General features: G+C 42.5%; 1 protein-coding gene across 1 annotated transcript in view; it reads left to right on the top strand.

Moving 5' to 3' along the window:
• Nucleotides 1-22157, top strand: part of LOC311005822 (latent-transforming growth factor beta-binding protein 2-like) — a gene marked incomplete at its 5' end in the record, with an annotated part of 80904 nt that overhangs the window by 7875 nt on the left and 50872 nt on the right. The window contains one exon of the mRNA XM_083998413.1: nt 7041-7302. Within this exon, the coding sequence (XP_083854539.1) occupies nt 7041-7302 (262 nt within the window). The remainder of the gene's footprint in view (nt 1-7040; nt 7303-22157) is intronic.

The raw sequence follows: 22157 nt of genomic DNA, 5'->3' as shown, positions 1-22157 counted from the left end.
CAGGAGCCCCTTCAAAAAAACATGCACACTTGGCCCTTGATTTAAACCCGTTGCTGTCATAGGGAGTGCAGATGAAAGGTGCATCATTCACATGGAGGAATAAAGTTGTTTTCAGTCTCTTAAGCAGTTGGTAATTGACAGAGTGAAATGTGGTAGAGAGGAGTTTCTTTTTGATTGCCTTCCAGTTTTCTTTGGCCCGCTGTGCCGCTCAGGGCCCCGTCCCAACCCTGAAATAACTCCTCCAGCAGAAAGTCTCTCCCCCTTGTTCACCTCTGCCATCGCAAGATATCCCTCTCATCCTAAACAAAAGATATAGAGTGCCGCATGTTTCCCTGTCTCGTCCCGCATCGTGTCTTCAATGTTGTTAGAGAAGGATTGAACTCCTGCATGTTGGATACATTGAGAACCATGCAAGTCATGTTAAAGGCTTTTGCCGTTCAACATATTTACGGTTACCTCATTCTTCCCACCAACAATGGTCCGTTGGGTTTTAGTTCCTTTAAAGTCCAGAAGAGGAAATGAGGTTTTCATGGATGTCAAAGCCATCACAGTGTAGTTTTTATGTGAATTAATCAATGAAATAATTGTACACTCCCAGAAGTATAAAAAGACAGTTTCTTACACTGTCTTGTGTGCGAAACAGATTAGATGCTTTACTTTTGCTTCAGCATGTGTGAAGCAGCTGGTAAACTATCAAGGACATACATGTGTTAACGTTTTCTGACCTCCAAACGGTATCCAAAAATGCAGGTTCACCATCTTCCCTTAATAGATACAAGCCGTCTCAGTTTGCTTTTTGTGACACACAACAGAATATTTAAATATAGTAAATCGGATGTTACAGAAAAATTTGCTCTCTCCGGGGGGTTTCTGTATCAAAACATGTCAAAAGACATTTCCCCTTGTGTAATGTCATGCAATCACATGGGATCATGGGAATTAGTGTCTTCACCATTATTCCCTGACTTTGTCTCTCCAATGCAAAGATGGTCTAAAGATTCCTTCAAAACCTGTGATTCAGTTTTGGCGGCACTTTTTGGTGGACACATTGGAGTGACTGAGATGGCTTACCTTTGTCTGTTCAATAACTTTCAAACCAGGCATTCATGAAGTTTTTACCTGCAACCTAAACACTAGAAGAGGTATTAGCCTCTCCATAACAAACAGACCAGGAGATTTAAACCTGAAGCAGTTTCAAATCAGTGATTTGCAGACACTCTTTGGCAGACATGACCTCTCCAGTGCCTGAGCTGCCTAATATTGGCCAGGCTTTTTCTTGTTTATCTTAAGATCCAGACATCAGATGACTGAAATTATCTAGTTAAATATAGTAACAACGATCAAAAGTGTAAAATCTTTGTGTGGCTTAAAACTAGATGACAGTCAATTTTTAACTTCTGGCAGACAACCACAGCACCCACCCATGAACATGAGGATATTATGTCATTGACATGAGTCCAAGTGACACACCACATCCATGATACCATTACCATGATTAAAATCACATATTTCTCGAGGTTAGAGAATTGCTGGAAACATTTGGGATGATGTAAGTTCACTACTTTAAACATGTATTTCATAGTCTTTTAGTCATTTATCTTCTTATCTTAATATTGAAAAGTTATATGATAGACAAAATATTGATGTTCAAGAAGGTAGTTATACTGTACATCAGTCAGCCCATTACAGTACTTAAGTTAAAGAGGTTTGTCATGCTATATACACTTAATAGGATAGTATATGCAGCTTGGTCATGAGTCACAGCCAAGCACATGATTCAGTGTGTATCACGATCCTCCGAGTCACCAGGACTTTCCTGCTGAATGCCACTGCTTAGTGCATTATTTCTTCAGCTGAATTACGATGAGATGATATGATGAGTCAATATCCTGTGTGCAGTTTTTAATTTACTACATCCTTTTGGCAGCAGCAGAGCTTAGAGGTACTTTTTTCGTTTTTTATATGATGAAAAAGAATTTGATGTTGAGTAAGGGTAAATCATACATGTACAAATATTTTACAGCAGTGAGTCGTTCAAGCTACAAAAAAAATTGGAATACATTTTATTTTAGCAAAGGTTTAAAAAAGAAAAAAGAATACAGAGAACCAAACCTCCTGTGCAGCATCCTCTGTTTTACAAGGAGGTTTTTAAGATGCTGGTGTTTCTTGTGACGCAGTTGAGCTGGGGTTGAAATTACAGCAACACAGACAGCCACAGACCTCCACGGCTTTCTTTATATGTCGTGTGCGGATTTGTGGGGGTTGCACAGTTCACAGTTCACGGGCAAAATACTCCCTTGGCAGACCTGTTGAGAGTTATGGCCCATTAGACAGATCCTGTAATCAATACACAACCCATCGTCCCAAAGCCCATCATTAACATAGACGCTGGACAGCTCGCTCCCCAAACCAGGAGTGCAGCTTTCTCCACTCCAGCTGGTGTCTGTTTGTAGGTTGCAATTGGGTCTTGTTCTGGCCTCCTGTGCCACATGTTTTTCTAATTGCTACCATAGAAGAGAGCGTGGTGAAATGAGGTAGTAGTCAGCGTCTGGGCCTAGACATCTTCCTGTATAATTTCTTTTTTGTTTATTTGAACGTCTTTGTTCATGAGCTGTTCATAATACGGAAATAATGAAGAGAGAAGTCAAAGCATTCCTCAGGAACACTTGTTTGTGTCTTTTTTTTATGGCTTCATGATGCAAAAATAGGACACACGCTCCCGCAGATCTGTCTACATGAGGCCACCAAAAAAGCAACACTGGGCTTTATTTACTTAGAGAGCAACATTAACAACAAGCAGCCCGCTCCTTCACTCACACAAACGCTCACTGAGGCCACAGTGTTGTTAGGGTAGCCCATAGCCAGCCATATATCATAGCACCCTCCTGCTTAAAGACCATATGGAAGTTGTTGGGATGTGATCCCTCAGGATGATGGGGTTTGTGGGTTTTTGGTGAACACCACGTCTCACAGAGTCAGCTTTACAAGTTGTGGGCGCACGCCCCCAGATCCAGATATCCTCCACAGAGCACCCCAGCATGTGGCTCATTAGAGGCTGAATGTGGGAGTTTGAGGAGTGCGGTGGAGGCATGATATAGCGTGGCTAAAAGTAATGTACACAGTGTCATGGGTCAGATGTAGGTTAACACAATCCCCCCACAGAGCTGAGGTGGGTTAAGAGAATAAAAGCTGCAACTACTGTATTGGACCGAAAAAACCCACACTTGTGATTGAAAAATATGCATCTATGACAGACGCACCTTCATTTGGTGAAATATTATGCTTACCACAAAGAGAAAATAGAGGATCTGTCAAACAGTGTCAGGCTCCCATCCTTCTGCTTCTGATTAGAACAATAGAGAAGTTTGATTCTGAGCTTTTAATGAAAGGACGCAGAGTTACAGTAACAGCAGTTTTGGTTGTAGACAGCAAAGTTAGTGTTTGGCAAGCCTGAAGTGATAGCACTTACTTTGGCAACCATGTGGAGATCACATGTTGTAAAGAGATTAACACTCACTTGAAATGATTAGCATGGAGAGGCAATTGTATTAACTGCTCAATAGACCAATTCTTACTTCTTCAGTGGACAGTGAGTCCAAATTTTTAAGCTTGTCTCCCTCTGCTGCCCCCCACAATCTTAAACACTTGACCCACTTCATGAGATCTGTCAGGGTCTGTGGTGACTCCTACAGAGAGGCTCCTGCTGTCATCGCAGGAGCTTTACTAGACTTGGAGTTTTTACAAACTTCGGTGACCATGCACACCCACAGTGTGAAAAGAGTAAATTCAGAAAGGGCCAAACTATAACAGCCAAGGAGGTAAGTTGCTAATGCCACTCTACCCTTCATTCTTTCATTTCCTAGCTTCCTGTCTCTCTTTCCAGGATTTGAAAGGGCCTTCAGTCAAGCCTTTTGTCATATTTTAATTCTAATCTCCGGAGCAGCTCCCAGCCTCTAAATCTCATAATGACGCTCCGGCTTTAGAGCAGTCCTCCCCAAGAGCATTGCGATTATTCTTTCATTATCAATATTATTTTCCAAAATGTCAGGTTTCATCGGGTAGCACTGTTGACCTATGTAAAGTGAGGAGATTTCTCTACATGTTTGAGTTATCTCAGATATTGGTTTCAAATTGCCCTTTGCTGAATGAAAAGACCATAAAGATTTGATGGGTTGTATTACTTTGAGTCCGAGAGAGGGAAAGAAGAATCTCTGGTGGATTGTAATGGACTGGAAACAAGCGCTAAGTTGGAAATCAGAGTCCAGAGGAGGGAGGGACAAGAATGGTAATTTTCCTTGGATATACACGCACATGCAATCCTAAGCTTGTAACAGGTAAGAGTAACCCAACAGGGAAATTATTAACAATACTTACCTCAGTAACGACCCCCAGGTTGCTTGTAATATATGTCCAGAATTCCACTCGTGATCGCCTAAAAACCAACCTTTGACAGTAGAAATAACTTACTTTATATGAAAAGTGCTTCTCTAACCCCCAGTGAGTACTATTTGGAGAGGGATGGATACTTGTATACACCAGGCATTTTCTTCAGAGATGTTTCTCTGGCAGCAGAGACCTCCTCAAACATTTTTAGATGGGTATCAAGTTTTTGGGGGGTTGCAGCATCTGATTTGCTTGATTATGAAGTTGAAGATATTTTAGCTAAGCCCAAAGAAAATGCTGTTTCCATATTAATAATGTGTTTTATTACTGATTCGTCTGGATCAGCATGTTTGTTTGGAAGTTTCAGAGCTGCCAACAACAGTCTAATAGTCTCCTCTTTTCAGATGACTGGATTTGGATACAATCTCCCAAAACTTGGCCAGTCTGTCTCGGTCATAATTAAGGCTGAAGTGGCAATGCCAGGAATGTTTGCCATTTCTCCTCTTTTATTTCCGATGGATTCTCAATTTATTATTACTCTTGCAAAGTAATAATTGCTGCGCATATTTGTGAAATGGGTGGAATGTGAGGCAATTAGTTTTAATGATGTGCAAGACAAATCTGTACGACAGCAATTACTGCGACAATGTGCTCGACAGCCCAGAGGCAGGGCTCCGAGACAAAACAGAGGGGCAGTGACACTGTATGCAGGAGCCATGCAAGAGGGCTTCATGTGGGGCACATGCCAGGCCCAGAGTCACTGACCTGTCCGCGCAGGCGACATGTTTGTGTGGTGTCAGTTCTGCGCCTCGTAGCTGAAAACAAGTCACACGTCACCCGTCTGGATGCATATCCCATCGGAAGCCAACCGTGAACCGCCATTTATTGGGTTATTTTTCTGCCCTGCGCTGTTTCTCATTTCAATTCAGACAGTTTATTTGAAGAATGCAGTTTCACACATTACCAAGTTTTCCCCCTGCAGCATAATGTCACTGAAATCCGTAGCCTATTTGATCCACAACTTTATCCCCAAACTTGAGGTTAAACAGACCCTGGACGAAGGCGATGGCACCAAGCCAGCCCGTACTTTACTTAGATGATGTATTTAACTCCTTGCCAAACAGAGCTCAGGCAAGTCCTGTTTCATCCCGTGATGGAAAATTCGGATCACGTACCAAGTTACACAAATCCACAACCACATTTCTCTAAATGTGTATGCTTCATCAAAAAAGCATCTACATTTTCCTCAGAGTAGTTAAAATGAAATGCTCGAGTGAATTAGTTGGTCTAAATAAAATTTGCTTCACCATAAAGCAGAAGAGAGTGGTGATTGTCTGATATTTAATCCTCAATTTGTTAGTTTTTCTCATCATACCGCAGACTGACGATACGTAATACGGCAGTCTTTCAATTAACATGTATCGTGATCAGAGAAACCCAAATTACAGAGCTTCATTTGGCCCTCTGTGTGGGAATACATCTATGGAAATAAAAGTGTGACGCAATGCTTGTTACAAAGGGTTGTCATGTATGGGGCCATTGTGCTTTCACTCAAGACTTAAAGAAACAGTCAAAGTGGCCCCCGGAGACTGAGCGGTATCGCAATAACAGGAAGCGTGCAGCAGGTAGAGCGCTGTTCGCACCCAGTGGGGCCCTTCCAGACTGCCAGCGCTCCTCTCTGCCAAGAGCCGTGGCAGCGTTCCTGCCTGTGATCTGTCAGTGTCCACAGCATCTGTGTCAATAGCATTCCATAGCCCTGTTGACAGAGTGCCGCTGTTTGCTTTAGCCACCACAGACCGGTGGCCTGATTTACTGTTTGAGGACAATGTCATAAATCCTCAATTGCCGTCGTCTACCACATACATGTGTGTCACAAGATCGAGAGCGTGTTTACTTTAAATTGCGTGCCACAGGTCCTTCAGTGCTCCAACTATCTGGAGGGTGAGGGGGTGGGCTGGTAGAGTGACACAGATTATTTTTCCATGACCACGAAATGACCTCAATGCCGCGTATTTGCAGACTATTGATAAATATCATGCACACATTCGTCTTGTAAGTACAGTAAGGCCCTTCAGGTTTAGTTTGTTTTTCAAATAAAAGATACAGCTCTGCAGGCATTTTCTTTGATGAAGTGTCAGCTATTTGCAGTTGGCCTTCAGTAACCAGCTTTTCCCATTCGCTCATTTTTTATTACCTTTTACTTTTATTGCCCCTTTAAGCTGCCTGTGTTTCAGTGAAAGCACACACTGGATTCTAGATCAGTGACGAAAGGTATTTTTAGGAAATCGCTCTATAGAAATGCCGGCGGCGCTAAACTAAGCCATGAACCTGAAGCACAGGCTTTGCTTCAGAGATAAATTGGATAAGGATTTAATGTAAGTGATCATATATATTTAGACTAAACAGGGCATTTAAAGACTCAGGAGGAATTGAACATGACAGCCCCTCCAGGCTCTGCTGAATGAAAAAAGGGACAAAAAAGGTTGAGGAGTGAAACTAATGGCCCCTTGATTGAATCAATTTAAAGTGAGCCCCAGTGTTGAGATCAGTGCAGTAGCAGGAAAGCCATTCCTGTTTCTGCTCCTTCATACGAGTGGGGGCACATGCTCTAACATGACCTGCTGAAAACTCGATCTCCATCTGTGCTCTCTCTTCAGCCGACTGCCAGCCCCCCTGCCAGAACCGTGGCTCCTGCAGCCGGCCTCATACCTGCGTGTGTCGCTCGGGCTTCCAGGGGCCCCGCTGTGAGGAGGTCGCTCCAGAGCAGGTGTACATCCATGACCGAGGGACCCTGAGGCGAGTTCAGCCCGGCACCAACCCTTTCCAGAGAGACCAACCGCGGAGAAGGCCGTCGGAAAGGCAGGCCATCGACACCACCAAGGTCCAGACCCAACGACCTGCGACCACCAGACAGCCTGTGTAAGTGGTGCAGCTGTGCTTCTCTAGCTTCTCTTATTATAGCCAGACAGAGCCCCACAGCTTTACCAAATAAAGATAGGTAAAAAAAAAAAAGTTATTCTATGTAACATAACACTTTCTTGATAACAATCACTCAATGAAGAGATATTACAGAGGAAAAACAGGTGGTTGGGGCGCCGTATACTGTAGCTCAGTGGGTTGAGCAGATGCCCCATATGCAGAGGCTACGGTCCTATCAATTAGAGGCAAAAGCCCCACTTTAGAAAATTAAAAAAGAGGAAAAACAGGCAGCGTTAGCTAGCTGGTCATCATCATAAACTGTCAGTTAGCTAGCCTGTTAGCCAGGTCACTAGCAGACAACACATCCCCCAGTTGATTCAAAAGATATATTTGCACATTCAGCTCTTGAATAACTGTCTGGAAACCATTAGTATTTTATACGCCAACAGATTGGGGGAGTCTCATTCTTTATTTTGATAGCAGTGCTTTTCCAGAGCGCAAATTTTTCTTTAAGCAGTGAACATATGTTAATATACAGTATTTAGTGTTATTTCGCAGAGAGATGTTTGTTTTAGCTACCATTACTGTCATACACAAAGGCGTGCAGAAAACAAATTGACAAACGGTGCTATTAGAAATTATTTAAAGGCTCTTGAACAAACAGTAGTTCATTACGCTCCCGTTGAACGCTGGTTGTGTTTATCGTTGCAATAAATCATACCAGATGACTGGGTTCATATGTTAAATCTTTAATACACTTTAAGTAAAACAAATACTAGGTAAATCAAGTAAGCTTTTGCTTCCATTCACTGCAACGCCTGAAAATGTACCAGGTAAATCTGTAAAATATAGGAAAATATAAGATGATTTACCAGACAGAAGTATTAACCCTTCTATTTGCTTTGAAAACAGAGCTGGAAGATTATATTTTCTTTAGGCTTTGGCTGTTTTAGTTTGTTCTTTGATGTACTGTAATAACTGTGACTATAATGTATCCAGCTCATAATTGCTCAGACTAAGGGGTCTTTCAGTGCATTCAGCAAATTCTCCAAAGACTGCTAATCAGACAGGCCTAATAGTTTCTTGGCTTGCAAGTCTGACTGTTTTAGTTCCAATCTAGTTGGAAACAACTTTTTGATTTGATTAATCACTTTACCATGGCAAGAACCATATTCTTGATCAAGGATGTTGAAAGGGAGTAATTATTTCCGGGAATATTTTGATGGATTGTTATTGCTTACAGGTTCAGACTTATCTTGTCAAATTGTGCTCAATTTTGGACTCAGGCCCAGTGCTTTTCTAATCCGCTCACAGTCGGTTAAAGTGCCATAATTTGTTTGGGCACTGAGGTCATCATTCACTTTTTAGCCAGTTTGTCATCTGTGTAATTTCTCTCCACCAAACCACTTAAACATTCTCTATTACATCTGACATTTATGGTGCTCCTCTTGCTAATTGTGAGGGTCTTGTGTCATTTTGTGCTTTTACTGGTGTTATGGATTTACGCTGGCTGAGCCAGCCACATGTTTGTGGTAGCTCTGAAACTCTGCTAAATGTTCTGGCAGATGATTCATAAGAGTTTTTATACTTCCTCCTATCCCAGAACGATTATCTTGGAGTCATAGTAAATGTTCTAATCAATACAAGACCTCTGTAGAGTGCACAGTTGCTATGCATATGTTTTCTTTGTTCTTGACTCACAGGACATTTTTGCGTTCTGAGTCACAGATCTGGGAAAAATAGAAAGAGCCGAGGCTACAGGTTCAACATTGTAAGAGGCAGACAGTGTTTCTGAGTCACAATTGCCCCTACTATGTCTGTTTTCACAGTCATGTTTCTCCTGAAGCTGACTAACTGTTTGTAATAGGTGCTGTTAAGTTCAAGATGAGCCATTTCCCTCCACTGCAGTGCAAAATTTCCAAGAACGCAGCTCAGGCTAATCCAATTACTAGATGACAGATTTTGCCGAAATCTTCAGTTCAGAATAAAAACATATGCCAAAATTGTAAAACGCCTTTATTTAAACTTTAGTAAAAAGAAATTATTTGAATTCTTGACTCTCTTCATTGGTACTTCCAGGAAGCTTTTTGAGTGCTTGTGTAATGCACATTTAAAGCTCAGCCCTCGTGAACTTCTGCAAATGTTCTGCATTCTCTCGGCCCAGAATGATCTTTTAGGGGTGGAACAGTGTTCCCCCTGGAGAAGTGGTGGATGCAAGTCTTGGTTTCATATATCAGGCTGAGGTTCCACTGTTTCCAAAGCTAGGAAAGCACGAGCAATGTGAGGTCACACAGAGTGAGAGTCAGATAGAGAGACAAGACTAGTGCCAAGACTCAATTAAGGAGTAAGAAGAGGAGTGGGGAGGACAGACGCTCAGGCTCAGATAGATCATGTTGGTCTTGCTCCCACTTGAGGGGAGCAAAGGCCACTCCGTACAAGCAGCACCCAGCCAGTCTCCTTTCATTTTTCCCTACTAGAGAAGGTGTGAGGTACTATATATGTCTCTCTTGGAGTGGACTTAACTTGTTATGTCAGAAGCACCCTATTACTGACCTGGCCTGTCAAGTGGCGCCAAGAACAAGAAATAATGTAGAGAGGGAACGAGGCGGATGGGGGGGGCAGAACAAAAAGAATGATAACAAGAGAAAATGTCAATCAGAGAGATACATTTACAGAGCTTAAGAAGGGAAAGTGACAGACCAAGTCTTGAATCAGCTCTCTGTTGTCCATACCTGCCGCTAGGCCCGACTTCTTACCATCCTGTAAGCTCTCAGTCTCAGTGTGCATGTCAGCAGACTGGGAAATTGTCGTGTCTGTGGCTGATTTCAGGCGGTTTGTCAGCATCTCACGGAAGATGATGGTTAACTCAGTTTTCAGCAGACTGGCACTTAACATTTGTGCGGCTAGGCACAGGCCTTTTTGATTAGGCTTTGAGCAACTAAATTAGAATTTGCAGTCTGGTTACTCTATTAAAAAAAAGTAAGTGCTTTTATTAACACTTGATTGAAGAAGCCGTCTTTTCTTTGGCATTGCTTTGACAATAGATGTTTTTAATTACCGAAATTATTTACTTGAGCAACGTTTGCATGCATCAAATCGTTATAGACTTCTTTTGCACTTACCCAATAGCATACATAAGGCACTCTGCATAGTTTTAGGGTTTAAAGTGGCTTAGCAAAATGTATGTAGAAGTATCACTTCTAAACTGGACAGAGCTGTCAGAGTCAAACAGTTAGATGACCTAAAGATATCCTGATTGTCTTGCAGTTGGACTGCAGTTTCCCTTAGTGCCCCATTGCTAATTTTCAGTTATTTGAAGAACAAACCTTCAGACACAATGGAACCCTCTATCTTTTTCCTGCAAATCCGACCATTGGACTGTGTCTGTCCACCACTAACAGAGTCCGTATGCAGCCTGCTAGTAATCTCATCAATCAATCTAATCAATCTCAGTGTTTGGCCCATTGGCTGAACACTTTTTGGATGCCTTTCTGGAACCAATCCAGGCAGATTAACAACCTTTTGTGCCCAGATAACAGCCTTTTCTGTCTGAACACATCTTTGTGCCTGCTCTGTCTCTACTAGCAACAAGTCTGTCCATCCAAAGGTTTTGGTTTCTTTCACCCTTTAACACCCACTGGCCTGTGGGTTGTATTGCTTCCAAAGGATGTTGGGTCGGTAGTTTTAAACTGTAGTTTCTATCTTTCAAAATCTGATGATTGACATGTTGCCAGTCCTGTCCAGACACACCTCCACAGTGCAAAATGATATTTTTGGGGAATAAACTGTTTCATGAATAGTCCTACTGTACAGAATGGGTCCAGCACATTAGTCAGTAACAGCCTTGGGTAAAAGTCTTAGTTGAATGGACAAAACATATGAGGGTCTTCCTGTCTAGTGAAAATTGTGATACATGTGAACACAAGTCCATACCATACTCCCTCTTCTTGTATTTCTGTCTTCAGCCTTCCACCTTTTCCTCTGACCCTTTCAACTGTGTCCCAAAGGTCTCAGCTGCCGGTTCTGTGGGATTCAAACAGTAAAATTGAAAATAGGTACATCCTATATGCAGCTGGCAAACAAATAAATGTCTCCTCCTCTGACCTGCGCGGTGGAACAAATGTGTTTCGCTGCAACCCAGTGTTTCCTGTGAGTGCTGTGCTCAGCAGTAGTGAAAGGCTTGTCCCTGTCAGCACGAGATCCTGTAGATCACAGCTGGTCCGTCAGCTCCCACCATGAAGGTCAGGGCCAATGGTGACCACTCCTGGCTAAGCTGGTGATAGCACATAGAGGACGTATTCACCAACTCCTATGAGTCCCTCATATTAACGTCACACCCCTGCCGTTCTCTTACATCAGCCCTCTGCAGGAAACAGAGCAGGGCAGAGCAGGATGTGTGTGCCGTATGTCGGTCATCCCTGTAAAGGTCATCTCTCTTTGGTCTCTGATCTCTCTCTCTGCTTGCATAATCAGAGTCAGGACAGCTGGCAGCACCTACCTGGATGACAGAGTTGCACATTGATACTGCATAGCCGATTTCAGGTTGCCATGGTCTTTGAACTGGATCTTAAAGGTCTGTAGGATTTTCCTAAGAAACAAAGTATAAATCCTGCTTAATCATCGCCTATGGGCTTCTTCTCATGTGTGGTGGTGACTGTGTCTGCAGACCCCCCCCCCCCCCCAGTTACCTGTATTTTGATGTTTTGGTGTACAGTAGTCGGGATACAGTTGGTGTGTTCTACCCAGCCAATGACAGAGTGCAGAAATGAATAAAGTAATTTGTATCATGGATTTGATGACTAAATAATAAAATAACCTCCAGCTTTAAAAGAGACATTGTATATTCCTGATTTTGAGTTTGTATTTAGAGACATCGTTTACATTCTGCTTAGGCACATTTGAAAAAAAGCCCCTTTTTTCATCAAGTCAAATTGCACCCTTAATTAAATAAGCCAATCTTCACGACCCGTCAACATGATTATCTAACTCTTCTAAAGCTGTATTCAGAGAGACAAAAGCACCATGTAAATAAAACAAGCCCCCGTCATTCATTTAAATGAGGCCACTAAGATACAGGATTTGTCTGACAAAAATTCAATGTTGGCTCAACATCATCAACACACCAGCACTTGAATTTTTAAACACTGTGCTGTTTTAGTGTCTGGCAGCGATTTGAGATAATGTGCTTTAAGTAACGCAATTATGTATTGTGATTGCAATTGCAATACGATGCAATTTGTTTGACTGTGGTCATATGACAGATAGATATGACACACAATAGCCTACAGTCAGTGTGAAATAGTACAGGCTAACATACAATATGACATGATATATTGATGTCACTAAAGGTAACTTAAAGCAGAAGTGAGTGATCCGGTCGTTTTCGCTAATGCTGCGTTCCAGTCAGGCTTTTGAAATCGTAAATTACAGCTTCAAGTCACAACTTACGACTTTGTAGCGTTCCAGGCAACCCACTCGTGTTTTTCCGACCTTCTTTTACCGGTGAAAGTCACTATAACGGCCACTCGTAACTGCAGACACATGAACGTGGTTTGACCGTCTATGTGGAAAACACTTTGGAGCCATGGACACAAGTCTGAACCAATTCTATGTCAGCAGCTGTTGTATTGATAATGGAAATCTTAAATAATTTGCACAGATAGAATCAGGAGACTCCGAGCTTTCAAACAATGGATAATTTTTAAAGGCTGTGTGAAGATTACGTCTGGTACAAAGCAAAAACATCCAAAGCGTCCCAGTGGTGAGATATCGGTCTCAGGGTCGGTATATCCCTATCTATCACCACTGCTCCTTGATTGCAAATGTTTCAAATTTAATTTCACTTCATCAGTTTCTTGGTCAATTACTCAAAGTAACTGCTCGGGACACTTTTGAAAAAAAGTGCAATTTGCTTCAGGGATGATTACAAATTTGGTCACACCCAGTGACATACTGAGACACTGAAGAAAAATAAAAAACACCCAGTAATGAATAGCAATTGACCCTTAAGTGGGTGATGCACCGGACTTTCTCTGCATTAACTGTTATGCTCTATCTGCCCCACCGTTTGCCTGGTGACTAATAGGACTGGCGGTTATGTGGCTTGTTGACTCAAGGCTTTGCACATAGCCGCACAGCTGTTTCTCAGAGGAAACTGTGGTCATAGTGGGAGTTCTCCATGTTAATCATGGATCACTGCTTGCTTTCACTCCTACTCCAGACAAACCACACTACCGGCGGTGACGGAGCCTCTGTCAAAAAAGGTGACCTTAGCACCTGTATTGAAATATTGTTTTGCTATCACCAGGGTTCCTTGTAACGATGGCTGAAGAATTCGGGGTATCGAGTGTAAGAGAAACGCAGAGCTTGAATAAAATACGATCATAAATTGAAAGGCGGGAGTGGAAATTCGCTCAACAAGTTTCTCATAACTCTGTTGAGAGGATAATAAATTAAAAGAGTAGCCCAAATCCCCACAGTAGCTATCCATCTCATAATACAGTCTCGATACCTTTGACTTTGATCAGATATGGGTGTTCTTAACACTAAAATATATATCTAAACATACAGCCTGGGAAAGTTTTCCTGCTGTACCACCTGGCAGTCTGCTAAGCTGCTCAAAGAGGACATGCACAGAATCATCCTCACATCTCCCTTTTTGGCTGCTGCCAAAACAGAGGAGGTCTGCAGATGGGGACTAAAGTAGAGCTGAGGGGTAAAGTGCAGGGTAATTCCCACAGGTTGTATGTGTTGCTCTCACATGAATAGGACTCTATCTCTGCTCTAAACCAGGCATACAAGCATGTGTCCAGAGCTGTGATTTGTGTCCCAGCGTGGGCAGAGTGGGAATGAACTTGAACGGGGGTCAGGTTAACTGGCTTTCTGCGTGTGGATTGCAGGCGTGTTTGTCTTGGCGTGCTGGTGCTACAAACTTGACCTTTGCCCCGACCCCTGGTCCCTGGTGAGCATTTTCACTTGCAATATGAATGGGATAGGGCTTTCCGGAGCAAGGCTGGACATCCTCTGCCATGGGTTTTGTGATGTTGTAGCCAGGGGGGTATTGTGTACCTCTGCTACTGTGGGTTAACATCAACATGGCACAGTGCAGACTCAGCTGTGGAGGCCACCTTGTCCTCAGGTGAACCCTACACGCCGCGGTGAAAGGCAATGAGACGAAATGTTGAGTTTTGAGCAGCACATGAAGGTGGAAATGAACCAAGATTGATGGAGCATATGTTGTGAAAATGTGTGTCTAAATGTCGTGTAAATTTTCAATACGGAGGAAGTTAAACATACAACATTTTGAACGAGCCAGGCCAGGAAGACTTGGTGTTTTTTTCTTTCTACAAACACAGAGCCAAACGAGTCCCATGAGTGTTTGGCTTCCTGCTAGGCCAGAGGGAACAAAGGACCATAGAGAACTCAGCACTCAGCGTGGGACAGATATGTCTTTCTCTCTCTCCATCCCAACTCTCTCGAAGCCCCATCCCAAACACACTCTTCTGTGCTCCGGTGCCAGCAGGCTCGGCGTCCGTGGCCAAATCCATCTCATCAAGCGGGCCTGTGCAGATGCAGCTGTCGGAGGCACAAATACTGTACAGCAGTTATAGGAAGAGGGGGCGCCTCTCCCAGAATGCAGTCCAGCCTCCAACTCCGGAGCTGAGGCAGATGCAGACAGCATCAATCAGGCTCATCCCGCCAGATATGGGGCAAGGTGCTGAAAGCGTGAATTAGCAGCATGGCTGCGGATGGGAGCAGTTAATCTATTCAGATGTCAGAATGTAGGGTTCCTCTGGGGCCAAGTGGTGGAGCAGACCTCCAAGGGCGGCAAACAAGCTCATGCAGCATGCCGAGTTTGCCATTTTTCTTTTATCCAGACATGTAAATGTCGACTCTGTGTTGGTCATCTGTCTGCATTTCTGTCTCGTGTTGTTAGCCGACCCTCTGCGAAAGTTTTCATTGTTTTGCAAAACCATGTTACAGTACAGGTCTGTTAAAAAAATCCCTCGATCGCCTCTCTTATTGGAAACCCTCTCTGGCTCACTGTCAAAGCAGACTGACATACGACACTAACCAGCGTAGGCACAGTCTCAGTCAGCACTTTGTAATGGCTCTTCCTGCTGACCTGTCTTGCGGCATTTTACTAAGTGAATGATCAGAGCAACTACAATAAACTGGAGAGTATTGAATGGCCTCTCAGCTACCAATGTGTCTGGGCATTTTGATCCTGGCCCGTGAACCACAGCAACCACACTGCTTTGCTTACATCCAGAATCAGGCCTTTCTGGATTTCTCGTAGCTTGAAACCCCCACTTTCTAAACGCCAAGGCGAAAACAGACAGGTTGCCACTGCTGCTGCCCCCCCGGAGATAGAAAGGGAACTAGCTATTTCACAGTTTGTGGCCAGTGATTGAGTAGGCTGCAGTAGTCATATGTTTTGATCATGTAATGTCTGAAAACCTCAATGAGGTCAAATTCACAGAAAATCTATTTTCATGCTGGCAGTGGGGGAGGTAATACCTATAAAATGAAGTGGAACTTCATCTCTTCATTTGTCTGTGTATAGCACTTTGGCTGATCTGACAGACTTTGCTAAATAAATTTCTCAAGAACCTTCTCTCCTTCCCAGTGTGCACCAGGCCCAGTTGTTGCACTAATATAAGCCTCATCCCCCAGGGAGAGAAAAAAAACAAAAACTTTCTGAATCAATCCAACTCCACTGTAATTCATTTCACCCAGGCTCTGGCTGCTACTACTGGGATTCCTGGAAGGCCGTCCAGACAGAGAGAACATGATTTAATCCAGCCTCTGTGGCTGGTGCGATAAGCTCTCAGACACACCCAGATTTTCACAAGGGGAAATATTCTGCCAGGACCCACAATTATCTAAGTCGTAATGACTCGAGATGTTATCAAAGAAAGACTGGACCGTAATTGCTCACCGATGTTTAGCCGTATGCAGCCACGTATGAAGAACTTGTTTCAGGAGAAAGGAGCTTATCGTCAAAGCGCCGCACATGTTACTGTGACTAGGTGTTTTCCCGCAATTCTTTGGGACAGTTATTGGACTACTGGCACAGCTGGAAAACACTAAATTCAATTACCAAGGAGAATTCAGTCAAAATTTCTCTAGTACTCTGACTATTGAGGCCGTGCTGGTATTCATTCCTTATTCATTTTTTCCGAGAATTAAATCTGTTTGTTTATTGTTGCTTTGCCAAACATATTTCTAATTTTACCCATTCATTGCTGCTTACAGCATTTTGTCCCAACTTCTCCTCTCTCCTATAGTTCAGGTTGTACCCTGTAGCTGACCAAATTCAGTATGTTGCTACAGTGTATAGATTTTTTTTCTCTTCTGAAATCCAACCAGTGGTACGTAAAGTGATCTCTTTTAAAGAAATATATCAAATTTGGTCCTTTAAAAATCCTGATACCCTGACGCCACTCTCATATCTAGGCTGGAGCCAGGAGCTAGGTAAGATCAGTACGGATTAGATGTGTAAAAATGCCATTCGCCAGTTTTATTAAGAGTTATGTACTTGACTGTTTCTTGCCAGATATTGAGCAGAGTTTCTAGGAAGTGACTGATCCCTACTGAGAACTAGTCTGAAGCGCAACTTCCTATGAAATTACAACATGATGTGTGTTTTATGTGCTGATGAATCAAACACAATTGAACGTGTGAATTCGTTCGTGAGCTTTAGAAGATTTTGTTGCCCTTGGACCGAGCCAAGAGTAACAAAGCCGTTTCCCACTGTTCTTAGCCTGTAATTTAAGCTAAGATAAGATAACCAGTGATTTGCTGTAGTTTCATATTGACTGTGCAGCAACATTTCTTTTTGTGACTTGAAGTTTATTGAATTTCAAAAACAAAAATGCAACCCAACCCATCTCCAAATACCCATGGCAGAAGAAAGTAGGGAGTAAAAAATAGAATAATAGATTTAAAAAAAGAACAAATAGACATTAACCCTCATGTTGTGTTCATTTCATGTTAAATACTTTTGTGTTCCCTCTCTATTAAGACTAACCATAAAACTGTAATAATAGGCTACATATCATCATTTGTTTCATTAGTTTTCTTAATCAATTTAAGTTCTTGTAAACATTACAGGTTTTTAATTTCTATCTGTTATTTATGGCCTGTATGCCTCGTTTATATGAGCTAATGCATCTGACAAATGATGATGTACTTGAGCTCAGTTTTTTACACTAATTGTAGTTCCCCCATTCATTTCTAATGGCCGGTCATTTTTGACCGGCACAACAAGAGTGTACAAAAGTTGAATAAAAAGCACAAAGCTGTATGCAAATAAATATAATTCATTTTGTCTGTTGAAATCCTCTTTGTAGACAAAGTCATGCAATCTTAGGTCATTCTGATCACATTAACTACATTTTTCAGAGATAAAACTTTTGAAACGTAACATGAGGGTTAACAAACAACAAACCAAGGGAAACTAGAATAAATCTGTCACATTTGTAAATATGTCAACACTTAATCCTTAGGAGATGTACAGAATGTGGTGTCCATGTAATGTTTGCCACTGCTGCTCCATCGCCACATTCAGGACAGTGTCAACGGGGAGTGTTTACACTGCAAAGACAGTCAGTATACTCACAAATACACATGGCAACACACTGTAACAAACAAATGTCAATAAGCATCCCCCGTGTATTTCTTTATCCCTGGCACTTAAACATAATATTTAAAAAGGTGTTTTAACTGGTTCCTCTGTAGCAAATAGAACCACAGAACATTTCTCATGTATTGTTGCATATTACTACTTAAAAAAAAAAAATGTATCAGGGTATAGGATATTCTTTCAAAGGACGCCACCTTGCCCAGTTGTGCCGTGCGCTCCATTCCTGGAGTGAGAGTTTTTCAGTGAGAAGTTAACGTGCGAGCTTCATGATTATCTTGCAAAACAAGCTGTGAGAAAAGCCAAGTCTCTGGAGGTTAAAACATTTATTACCAGAGATTAAACATCCACAAGAAGCTGTAATTTAGGGTAAGACTTTAATGTGACAGAGGCTCATGTTGAGTTATTTTTGAATTTCGAGCGAACACAAACTTTACCACCCTGGCATTGCACGACTTTGTTGCTACGAGGAACGCACAACAACAGTATAATGAAAGTGGGCTTGGATATTGTATGTATTGGTGCCTGCTGAGGATCAAACCTCAGGATTTTATTGAAAGAAACACACAGGGACCTCGTTGGGGAATAATGAATGGATGAGGGCGTTCTGCATAAAGCCCGAGGAATGAGATGGGTGACCACAGTGGGGTTTGACCACTGGTGGTACAGATGGCTTGGTGCGCTGACTGGGTGGGTAAGACAGGATTAATCTTTACTCAGCCCACAGAGACTATACACCTCCTAAAATACACCGAGGTTGTTCAGACTGACCAAATTCTGAATTAAACTTTTCTTCTTTTTGCCTGTGAGCCCCAAGAAGGAGATCAAACAAGCCCACCCTGTCGTATTAAAAAACAAAATAGACCTAAAAATTTCCAATTAGTAAATCATTTCTTATCAAATATCAGATACAAAAGCTGACTTTCTGCAATATCACATTCTGAAGCAGACAGGTCATACTTGGAGCAAGACTCCAAGTCAACCCAGGATAGTATCTTTATAATCTGGAATGTTTTCCTTTTCCTAGCTACATTGTAGTCAGCGTTTTGGACGTCACAGAGATTCATAACACTATTGGGCTTTGAGTAACAAAACATGAACAAGAGTCAAGTGTGTATGTCTTTGCTAATGTTCTTGAATAACACCCCCTGGGACCAGTTTCAACAGTCTGCGCTCTCCTTCCTTGTCTGCGAGCTTTAGTCTGAAATGTGGAGCACCATCTGTTGTAGAGCCTTTTGCTGAAAAACATCTCTCTCTTTGACATCCTCAGATTTGAAATCTTGCGCACAAGGATACGCCATCTCTGTCCTGTTTTAAGGTGTTTCCCAGTTTAACGGTCCCTCCTCTGAATGCCGTGGTGTATTTGCAAACTCACCGCTTTTCATGGTTTATTTGTTTCATCACAAACCATCTGAATCCAGATCTCCTAACTGTTGCTTTGCTGCTTCATAGGGAACACTTAAAAGCTTTGGACTGGGGCCAATATGCTTTGTTGTATCCAGAAACTGTTTGCGCCCCTTACACGGTGCTCTGTAAAGCCCTCAGTTCTCCTCCTGTGACTGCAAAAGTGCATGTCCCAAATACACACTCATAAATCTTCTCCTCCTTTGTTGCCAACAGCGTTTGCAGTGGTTTAGCAGCACAAAGTTTTCATTGTTTCAGCTGCTGTTTGCACAATTTTTTAGATTTTTGCTGTTCCCTCCGGTTAGACTGATGATCTGCATGTCCGAGGGTGAGCTTTGAAAGGAGCAACAGCCTTTAGCGCTTTCTCTCTATGTGTGTAAACGTTAATTTACACTCGGCCTTTGATGGCCATCGTTTGGTTTCCCATTTACCAAGTAGCTTTCAAATTGCCCTAATTATGTGCAGTTCTTATGTAATAAGGGTTTTTGGCTGACGCTCTGTGTTGGAAAGAGGTAAATGGAACCATTAAACATTTTGTTTAAATAAAAAGAATAATGACTTGATTCTCTCTCTATCCTCAGCAGGATAGAGAGAGACTTGTGTTGATTGGTCCTAAACCTACTGACGGTTCCAGTGGCTTTCCCGCCCGTCACTCTGGAGGTCATGTCCAGTCCAACACAAAGAAAATTGTGACGGGACAAAGTGACAAAGCTGGGAGCTATCGAGTTTTGTGGTGTAACCCAGACCGGGATGCTCATGCCAGACACTTCTGCCTGCTGTCAGACGGTCTTGTTTAGACAGTCTGTTCAAGGCCAAATGGCTCCATCCAGCAACCAGACGAGCTCTTCATATCAGTCTATTTTCTGCATTTGCTGCCATAAGCCAACAATCCAGGCCATTAGATGTGGGTTCAGAGTTAGGTATTCTAAAACAAATCAAAATGAAAAATGAGCTTTGCCAAGGTAGACTTGTGCTGAGCTTCAAGTGCTGAGAGGGCCTGTGAAAGACCATTTAAAGGACCAGTGTGGAGGATTTAGGGGGATCTAGTGGCAGAAATAGAATACTCATAATAATGTTTTCATTAGTGTTTAATCACTTGAAACTGGGAATTGTTATGTTTTTGTTGGGTTAGAGCCCTTCATATTTACATAGTGGCTGAAAAGTTGCACCACTTTATTTTTCTACAGTGGCCCCAGAACAGACAAACCACACAAACACCGGCTCTAGAGACGGCCTACTTTACTGGTGCTGAAGGTTCACCAGGTTGCAACCTGCAATCTCAACACTAGATACCACTAAATCCAACATATTTGTCTTTTATTAAAACAATCCTGACCCTCTTTCCAACCAACTTGGCACCCAGTGCCCAGAAAAACTAGGTCCTCCATCTGAAATACATTACCTGACAAATATGCTTTATTTTATATGGAGATTTATAGAGACAGATGATAAGGAAAGCACATAGACTGAACTGTTAGTGAATGAATCAGCTGTGACCCATACATTACTGTACAGTTCTTCACATAAACACTGTTAGGGCCTCGTCATCGCCGAGTGGGCTAAGGAGATAGTTTAAGATGTAAACACTTCTTGAGGATCTAGGTCACTGCATGTATATGTGTGTGTGTGTGAGTGAGTGTGCGAGTGTGCAAATGTTTTGGGTGAACAGGATCACCAGATAAATCCTGAATTCCCCCATCCCTCTAGAGAGAGTCTCCTGTTTCCCAGTGGGCAACTAACAGAAACAACACAGTCATCACCGGGATGATGGGAAGTGGTGTTTTCCAAGCCCTCCCCACTGGGGTTTCCTGGCACTTATTATAAAAGTCACCTAACCGAATTTCTCTGCACAACACCCCTTCCCCCAGCACACTTTCATCAAGACTTCAAAGTGCACCTAGCGTTTTGCTTGGCAGCGCAATTCATCAGGTTCTTTTAACAACGTGGTTTATGCGCGGCATCGGCAGAAGCCGAGAGATCAGAGGGTTTGCAGCCTTTTTGACTGTCCTCCAGTTCCTGGGCCTGGCTTGTGTTTTCACTCTGTGCTGTTTGCGCTCCAAAACCTGCCTCCTCTCCAACTCATCTGGGTCAGGAGGCACGGCTGGAACTGCCATTCACGCTGCCTGTCATGCCTTAATGAGAGCTAATATTCACATGTTGTAATGCTGCGATGAGTTCAAAGATACACAGCGAGCAACCGCCAAGCAATACTTTTGCAACATGCTGGATGTTTCATGCGCAGTGTCAATTCTTGGCCATCACTGTGATTTGTAATTTCCTCAAATGTGATGATATTTAGTTCTAATTGCTTTCCATACATGTGAACTGAATAATGATGAGTGAAAGTGGACAGTGCCAATAGCTGTATGTCTTGGTTGGAGGCCTCCTTTGTTATCAAATATGAACTGATGCTTTGATCAAAGGTTTGGACTGAGATTTATCAGCGCATAAGAACAGTCTGTTTGAATATAATTATCGAGCACATGTTGTGAACATGAAATAAGACATGTCAGCGACTGAACCAAGTTGAGCCTCACGTTTTATGCAAGTCAATCTCCCCAGTGTAATCAAAGTATATAAATAATAAAACTATCGTGTGTACCCATAAGGCTTTTTGTTTTGGCTCTGAAATGAATTGTTCAACATTTTTAGAAGCACAATTATTCGCTTTATTTCCAAGAGTTAGATCTGACGATTGATACCAATCTCATGCTTGTGCATTAAGTAGCCTGTGGGGCTCGAGCCAGGCAGAGATTAGCTTTAGTTACGCATAAATATTAGAAATGAGGGGAAACACCTTGCCTTA

This window comes from Trachurus trachurus, assembly GCF_905171665.1.
Source record: "Trachurus trachurus genome assembly, chromosome: 22".
NCBI lineage: Eukaryota > Metazoa > Chordata > Actinopteri > Carangiformes > Carangidae > Trachurus > Trachurus trachurus.
The sequence above is the reverse complement of the archived record's forward strand: the minus strand, read 5'-3'. Positions and strand labels throughout refer to the sequence as shown.